Here is a 9,040-nt window from a genome sequence, read left to right as displayed (position 1 = left end):
ACTGAAAACTGGAGGAATGAATGAATGAATGAATAAGGCATTTATATAGCGGTTTTCATATGTACTGTACACCCAAAGTGCTTTACATTCATATCAGGGAATCTCTCCTCAACCACCACCAGTGTGCAGCATCCACTTGATGATGCGACGGCAGCCACAGTACAAGGCCGCCAGTGCGCTCACAACACACCAGCTATAGGTGGAGAGGAGAGAGAGTGATAGAGCCAATTCAGTGGATGGGGATTATTATTACTAGGCCATGATTGGCAAGGGCCATTGGAGGCAATGTGGCCAGGACACCGGGGTTACACCCTTACTCTTTACAAGAAGTGCCATGGGATTTTTAATGACCACAAAGAGTCAGGACCTCGGTTTTACGTCTCATCCGAAGGACGGACGGTCTCATCCGGTAATGGCTGCTGAAAATTCAGCTTTGCCATCCATCACAGGTATACATTTTAAGTGAACAAATTAAACATCAAAACAAAAGTGAAGAATAAGTAGACATGTATGGATCAATTTTTCATATATTTATTTTGCATTCAAATAGATCATTCTCCAATATTTCATCAATCTAAGAATTTAATACTCTGATCATTAGAGGTAAAATATGTGACATGTAAATAAATATACATGGAAAAATATAAAACAATATATGAATAACTTCCAAAAATGGAAGAAAATAAACATTATCAATATTGCCATGTTTGTAGTTATCTAAAAAACAACGTATCGCACATAACTGGTCCAATGATATGAAATATATTACAATTAAAATAGGGATGCATTTCATGAGGGCATCTAAACCCCTCTTCTTCATTAAGTCGATGCCACTCAATCGTCTCAACAACGTCTTGCATGACAAATTGTTCACATCTCTTTCAAGTCACCATTTCTATTGCACAGCATTCCATGTCCCTGTCCAACCCAGAACGATGCAGACAGGAATGATAGACACACGTGGAAATGCATCACAACATACATAAATTAGCTGAACAGGCACAATTTGAACAAAAAAAGACACAGTTCCTTTTGGGCTAGTACATATGACTTCTATACATGATGCAGGTGGTTTCAATGCAATCTAATCGACATGCTGTGTTTTCGGTAAACATCGATCGCTTCAGATAGTGATGACAAATGGATGTTTAAAACATACATCCATCTCACTAAATGTATGATAAAAGAATGTGATGTATGACTAGTAAAATTGCCTTCCCAAGAAACAGTGTCTGGCATATTGTGTAAAAGTGCTGGCATTGGAGTAAAAAGGAAAGAAAGTGCTTGTAAGACAAAATATTCATTTTTGGAGGAACACGGGATGTCTTCTACTCAATCAGACAAATAATCACAGCTAAAAGCCTTGTGGCTTCGTAATCTAAACTAATTTCCCTTCTAATATAAATCTGAGTAGGACCAAAGAGTTAAGCCAAACCACACTAAAATAATGCAGTATGATAAATATTGCAGTTTTTTTAATTAACATTTGTCAATAGGAAGAATATAATAAATGTACTCATTAAAAATGTATTGATATTTGAGTCTGGTAGGGGTTGATGTATACCATCCATATATTTTGTACATTTCTTGATCCTTTACCTCCACTGTGCAACGATGCATGAAAAATCCAATTAAATAAAACATCATCCAAAGACATTTTGATCAAATGTAAAAGATCACAGAAGGCGTTTCGCCCAGTAGCTGGTGCCATCATCTCCGGTAAGCCAAAGTCAATTTGCCCATTTCCCTCCCCTCACAGATCATCCGCTAAACTCTCAGGCACTTCTAAGCTCTCTCTCTCTAGGAGCCCAGGTCCTCTTTGCAACCATTGGCACACATTTAATCTTTTCTGGAAGTTGTTACTGTGTACTTGTTCCTATAACGTCCCATGTTCCTCCTGGTCATGCACGAGTATCCGGGTTGTATCAGTGTCCCTTTGTGCTGCCAGGTCGTACTTGCAAATAAATTGGAAGAGCTAAGTGTCCCACCCTGTGGTCCTTCTTCTGTCCCGATGCTGGAATGGACATTCTGGATGGTGTCACGGAGGCTGTTACTGGAAGGCATGATCAGCCGGTGGACCATAAGAAAAACCTGGGAATGCTCCAGCTGCCTCCCGTACGCTGCTGGTCATGTGCAGGTTATCAGTGTTGCATAGGGAGGTCGACACAGGTAAGTGTGTGAACTCTGGGTCAAAGTGCCGAAGGTCAGTGGGACCACTCTGTAGATTTAATAGAGACAATTAATTACATCTCTATGCAAAGACAAGGATTTATGGTAAACTAAAAGATACTTTGAGGCAAGACACTACAAGCAAAACCATTTTTCCATGCACTGGTCAATTTTACGATTTTGAGCTATTTTGCTTCCAAGAAAGTTGTTTATTATTATTCTTTATGTATTTGCATCTGTAGATTTCTAATAATACATATATTTAAAGGCCTATTTCTCAAAATTAATTAAAAAAAAAATCTAAAACTTTCTAAAACTTAAGTAGCACTTGCATACACCAAACATACTCTATTCACCTGTGGTATCTTGCCTTAATGTCATTGCTTATATGTCATGTATTTAAAATATTTTTGTAATTACACATTTGTAATGATGAAGTTTATTTAAAAATATATTAACTTTAAATGTAATATTGAATAACACACCACAGTACTTTACAAGTGCTTTAGTATGCACATCAACACTTCAAAATAAGTGTGCTTCTTTAAAGCTCAACAAAAGATTATTAAAACATACTGATTTAAAATGTACTAAAATTATTACAAATTATTACTATGCAGGTAAATTATTAACTTACCACTGAAGGAATGAAAGGAGGGATGATCTTTTTAGCCATGAGGTCGTCCCAGTTGATGGGAGAGAAGAAGCTGTGGAACTTCAGTTCCAGCTACAAATAAATTTAAATTAGAATCGCAAATCTCATGAAAATAAACCATATGTGAGTAGCACTGGTGTGTTTTTCCACTTACAAAATCATCTTTGGACCCCAGTCTCTTGGTACGGTCCTTGTGCAGCAAACCCTCCAGCAGGTCACGGCCAGAATTGGACACATTAGGCTTCAGGACTAGAGGCTTGTGAAGGATGTTGTTGTACATCTCGGCAGTGTTGCGACTGTAGAATGGAGGCTAGAAAAACAAAGAGCGAGAGATTAATTGTTTGCTAAATGTATCCTTTGCTACCCTGTAAAAAAATTGTTGTTTCAATTTAAAAAAGTAAGTGTTCGTGCTGCCTTAAAATTTTAAGTTTAGTCAACTTAAATATCCAAGTTATCTCTTAGTTCAAGTTGACTAAACTTACAATTTTAAGGCAGCATGAACACTTACTTTCTTAAGTTGAAATAATTTTTTTTTTTTTACAGTGTACAACTGATCTAGTCATTTTCCATGCAAAAGGTCTTCTCACCAGTCCATACAGCATCTCAAACAGTACTGATCCCAGGCACCACCAGTCTACTGTACGATCATAGGCCTGTTTCTGGAGGACCTCAGGTGCCAAGTACTGTGGGGGAAAAAAAGAAAGAAAGAAATCAAAACACTGTTTAAATCCAAATTTCTTGTTAAATACATACTATCTTATATTCCCCCGTGAAAAGAATCACACTTTAAGATACTTTAAATAAAAGAGCACTTATTACAGAAATAATATACTTTAAAATAATAGACTTAAGTGTGAACTGAATACAATGTTTTCAGACACTGGAATAAATGAAAATGTATATACAGTATGGTTAATCTGTACTGCTGAATGTACTGAAACATTGATGGTAAATTAAATATACTTTAATTTCATTTCTATTGAAACTTGTTTAAATATGTATAATGATGAGGTTGCAATTTATTATGTTTAAAATATATTAACTTTAAATAAATACTGAGTAACACAGTTAACATTATAGTATACATACTTAGCATGTGCTTTAGTATGTTAGTAAACTCAAAATAAGTGTACTTTAAAGCATGACAAAAATTAAAACATAATTATTTAAAAAATATTTTAATGTAAAACATTTAGTTTGACATTTTAAAAGTGTACTTAAGTGTGTTAAACAGTAATGAAAGTGTACTCTCTTTAAGTACACTTAAGTGGCCCTTTATTTCATTATTATAACATCATCTGCAAAAACTGTTTTTGTTTTAAAATATACATTTAAGTTTGAAGTACACTACAAGTGCACATTCAATACAATTAAGCACACTTCTTTTTCACAAGATAAAATTTTATGAATGACTCACCTCAGGAGTTCCACAGAACGTTGTGGTTGTGCCATTTGATTCCAGTCCCTCTTTGCACAGACCGAAATCTGTCAGCACAATGTGGCCCTGACAGTCCAAGAGGATATTCTCTGGCTTTAAGTCTCTGTGAAAATTGACAGGTAAAGGTAAGACCCCATGGTCGTAATGAACAGAATCGAGAACTCAGTTCAACTGCTTCTCCACTAGTCTAGAAGGCACTGGATGCATTCACATACCTGTAAACTATGTGCAGTGAGTGGAGATAACCGAGAGCACTAGCTATCTCAGCAGCATAAAACCTTGCCCTGGGCTCCAGAAACACCCTCTCACGCTGGAGGTGGTAGAACAGCTGCAGGAGAAAAACATACCAAGAGTTCATGAATTCAGACATCTGTTTTAAGCTGAGGCGTGGCCTCTTTCAGGCTATGAATGCATTGTTTACCAACCTCGCCTCCATTGACGTAGTCTAGCACGAAGTACAGTTTGTCTGTGGTTTGGAAAGAGAAGTGCAGCCCAACCAGGAATGGATGTTTGATATTTTTCATTAATACACTCCTTTCCGCCATTATATGCTTTTGCTGAAAAACATTTGAAGTGTCATTGTTATGATTGTGGCGAAGTGCTTTCGAATCTATATGAGAACATTGCATTAGGTCTTACCTCTTTCTTTTTCAGAATGATTTTCTTCTGTAGCACCTTCACAGCATAGTATTGTTCGCTCTCCTTGTGCCGCGCGAGCAGAACCTGTGGAATAAGACGCCGTTAAGCATTCTCAGTTTAGAATATTACATAAATGATTACATCTTGACTGTATAAAAAATGAAACGTTACCCACCTTTCCAAAGCTCCCCTTCCCAATGATCTTTAAGTAGTCAAAATCTGAAGGTTGGATCCTGTTAAGGAAATTAAATAACATCAGTAATGCAAACAGCAAATGGCCTGACTGACTGAAATGGAATTAACCAAACAAAAGATTGAGAACAGAAGATGGGAAGAGTAACTACGTACTGAGTTTCTTCAGCCAAAGAGCTCCTGGGATTGGTCAAACATAGGTGATTCTCTTCCAGCTCCTCATTCTGGTTTTCATCGATTTTTAAGAATGAACCAACCTCATCACTAGAGAAAAGAGAAACATTTAAAAATGTTTACTTCAGATAATCAACTTTGTTCAAAACCCACGGTTTGTAAAAACAAAAGACAAACAAACTGATAGTTACAATGGAAATCTACAGGGCCAAATGTAAGTGTTTCTTCCCTTAATACCGTTTTTTATTAAAGCACGTATTTAAAACTTGTGATTAATTTTACCTATATTGGCACTCCCAGTTTCTGTTAATAATATGTTATACTTATTATATTATAGTTACAGTACTATATTATATAGAGGGACTTAAAATATTGTGTTAGGCAGTGAGTCAAAAAGCTTGAGAATCACTGCTTTAAATGAATAATTTATTGTAATGCCTTTGCACACCGATAGATGGCAGTGTTGTTAAAGTTTATGTGGGGCTATATCTGGTATTGGAACATTCATAAATCTACAATTAATAGATCAAATAATATTTCGTTGAAACCATTTGCCTTTATAAAATCAGTCCTCCTGCCCAAAATGATGACTTTTAGTCAATTGAGGGACACCCCCCAGCATCTTCCAGCATGAATGTGGAGCATATGGAGGGTAGAGATGCTGTGAGAAATTTTCCACTGGTCTGACCTGAATGGCTCTAAGACCAAATGGGCCGCACTTAATTGAATTAGGCCCTTATCCTCGTCTAGGGGACATTAGGGATTTTCTCAAAGGTGCTTACTGCAGCCAAGCAGCGGCCTGGACAGCTGCTTTTCACAGAGCACTATTCTGGTGCTTGGCTTTATCCTGCCGGTACAGATTAACCTACACAATTAGCAGAATGAACATCTAAAGTCCGATGATGGGATTACAGGTTACACCAGAGGTTACAGTGTTGCCTTGGCGAATGAATGCTGGAAATTTCCTGAACCACTTTCTTGCTGATTTTGTTCATCCTCAAATCTACATAGGCTGTAGGCTAAAAGCAGCATCGTGCATTTTTTTATTCCTCATATATTTAAATATTGGGATACTTACTGTTGACAAATGGGAGGATTGGAAACAAGCTTCTGGATGAAGTCGTTTAAGCCCATCTTCCTTTCTTTAATAAAAGCTGAAATGAAAAATAACCATTTACGTCAGAAGGAAATCCACATCTGACGTCATTAACACCTTGCATTTGAACTGAATGAAGTGGCAACCGTTTGAGAAGGGAAACCCTTAAAAATCTTAAAGGTTATCGGTAATCATTTGCACGTCAGGTCTCTATATCAGAAATCATGTTTTATAGCCTACATGATGTGATTCAGAATCCGTGTGAATAATGTCAAACGTCTCAGTGTTACACAACAGACCGCATTGCTCACTGTGTGCAACTGTAAACATATCACGAACGATACTCATCATTTCCTTCATCCTCATGAAACACCTACCACAAAATTTAATTAACCAATGTAAAAAAACAATTAAACCCGAAGAAAAATGCAATGCAATATATATTTTAATTATGATTTTTTTAAATGAAGTAGCCTATAGAAAAAAAATGCGACTAACGAAAAAAATAATAAATTATAGACCTAACGTTAATTTAAAATAGACTGTAGGCTACAGACACAAAAACGGCTATCACCTCTAAAGACATTTTTCTCCCATACAGTTGTTTAATTGCATTTTTGACATATTCCATCCTTTTTTTTTTTTTTTTTTTTCTAAAGCATAATCAAATAAGCAAAGTCTTTTATAGACATAACTAAAATAAAATAACTCGAATAACTCAAATCTGTTGAGAGAGACGTACCGGTGAGAACTGACACGATCCCCCTCATCTTGCAGTATGTCAAGTCGCATCCAGCCTGAGTAACTGCCATCACTATTATTTTGTAAGAGTAAATCCACAGGAGCAATGTATTCCTTTAGAAGCCTTTTATTGCAACTCACTGATCTCCCAGCAGCGGACCGTTTGAGTTTGACGAAGCGCACTGCAGGGTTTTGATGCCAGGCTGTTGAAAGGACAGCGCTACTGTCTTTACCCGCCAGCGCTGGACTCGTATTTTTATACGGAACACGTGGTTGTGGAGGCGAGGCTCTGACATCACTTGAGTAACCGAGGAGACTTGCGGAATGTGACGTCACGGGATCCCACGAATCTCTGTTTCACCGGTAGGGGGCGATGCAAGGGGAGGGGGAGCGGAAGCGCTTCCATTCAAGTGAACGAGATTACACGTTCCGACAATTGAAATCGCTACACAGCTGGCTTACCATCTCATCAGTGTGACATATTAACTTATAATCCTTATCAGTAATGGTGAAGCAGTAAAAAATGAGAATTGAAATGCATTCAGTGAAGTTAGGGCTGTAGGATCATGCACATTAGGCTACATGAGATTATGGTTTCTCTGACATTCCTGTGCTGAACAGATGTGCTAAAGAATATTCTCCACATTACTGAGAATGACGCACAATGTTAATCTGTTAAAGCCTGTGTTTTAACAGATTCTCATCTGTGTGAACAAGCCACCATGTTCAAGCAATCCGACCAGGTCAAGGGTGTGAGGAGGCTGCGCTATCAAGGGTTACGTAAACCGATACTCTGAGCCACATCATTTATTTTTCATGTGGTCCACTGACCCTGTAAGTTATGTAAGTGTGTCATGATGCCATCCTCGATCTTATAATACAGTATTTGTCCGGTTAGACATCAAGGAGGACAACTATAACCCAGGGATTTCGAATTGGGGTCGCAGGGGGCCGCAAGAGAGTAAAGGGGTCTGCAGAAAAGTGTATGTTTACAGTATATAATGTAACTGTGTGTATGTATGTGTATTTATATAAATATAGATATATATTATTACTAAATAAATATTATTTTTGTATTACATGTTTACAGTGAATATGTAGTATGTGTATTTATATAGGCTAAATATATATTATTACTAAATAAATATTATTTTTGTATTATATACAGTTAGATTTATACATATATATATTGATATTTTCACTTTAAACATACATTTTCTGCAGACCACCTTATACTCTTGCGGCCCCCTGGGACCCCAGTTTAAAATCTCTGTTTATTTTTATATTTTCCATTTTCTTTTTAAAGTTTAATCCTTTTGTTGTGAGATTGTCATTTTTATTAGTCTTTTTTTATATATATATATGTATCTATAGGCTAAAGTTTTGTTTGTCATTTTAGTAGCCTGCATCAAGTTAAACTAAATAAAAAAGAGAAATGGTGCTTTAACAAACATAAACCCTGGTGCACATGATTTGCATTTCCACTTCCATAGAACCATTTGGGACTTCTTCTGGAATGTATAACCTGTTCTATCTGTAAATCCAGTCTACACATAATGCCGCTGGAATCCTTTCATTTTACACAAAGAGGTTAAGTTCTTTTTGAGAGCTTTAAAATCACCTGTAGATGAGGAGCCTTGCCAAGTTCTGTTTACGCAAGCAGGATCGGGTGGCATGACATTATCTGATTTAAGAGTTACATGCTTTGTATCCAACCAAACATCCTTTCAGATAGCAGTTAGGAGGAACCCTGCAGGGAAATTCAGCTGGAGCAGGTTTCAAATAACAAAAAGATGGAGAAGGTATTCAGTGGAATACTGGATGCTTATCAGGTTCCACTGTATTTCAGCTTATAACGGATGAATAATAGACAGATGTAAGATTTCAAGCCATTTCGATGTATTCCTATACCCAAAATGACTTACTCGTCTATGAA

The 9,040-nt window shown here is 36.8% G+C and overlaps 1 protein-coding gene across 1 annotated transcript; it reads right to left on the bottom strand.

Moving 5' to 3' along the window:
- Positions 1-564: 564 nt before the first annotated feature.
- LOC308697279 (serine/threonine-protein kinase Sgk1) lies at positions 565-7,329 on the bottom strand. Its single transcript, XM_081376451.1, has 12 exons — positions 7,106-7,329; positions 6,346-6,421; positions 5,250-5,357; positions 5,077-5,134; positions 4,902-4,985; positions 4,688-4,819; positions 4,478-4,590; positions 4,242-4,365; positions 3,412-3,507; positions 2,979-3,134; positions 2,807-2,896; positions 565-2,218 (listed from the first exon to the last, which is right to left on the bottom strand). The coding sequence occupies exons 1-12, from the start codon at positions 7,173-7,175 to the stop codon at positions 2,051-2,053; spliced, it is 1,275 nt and encodes a 424-aa protein (XP_081232577.1). The 5' UTR covers positions 7,176-7,329; the 3' UTR covers positions 565-2,050.
- Positions 7,330-9,040: the final 1,711 nt, after the last annotated feature.

This window comes from Scardinius erythrophthalmus (genome assembly GCF_964197995.2).
Source record: "Scardinius erythrophthalmus genome assembly, chromosome: 10".
In the NCBI taxonomy this organism is placed as follows: Eukaryota; Metazoa; Chordata; class Actinopteri; order Cypriniformes; family Leuciscidae; genus Scardinius; species Scardinius erythrophthalmus.
The sequence above is the reverse complement of the archived record's forward strand: the minus strand, read 5'-3'. Positions and strand labels throughout refer to the sequence as shown.

Excerpts from the sequence above, each read along its gene's own strand:
- LOC308697279 (XM_081376451.1), bottom strand. The coding sequence starts at position 7,175 with ATGGCAGTTACTCAGGCTGGATGCGACTTGACATACTGCAAGATGAGG. Across the intron at positions 6,422-7,105 it reads GATCGTGTCAGTTCTCACCG|CTTTTATTAAAGAAAGGAAG; the intron begins GTACGTCTCTCT and ends TTTTCATTTCAG. Across the intron at positions 2,219-2,806 it reads CTCCTTTCATTCCTTCAGTG|AGTGGTCCCACTGACCTTCG; the intron begins GTAAGTTAATAA and ends TTAAATCTACAG.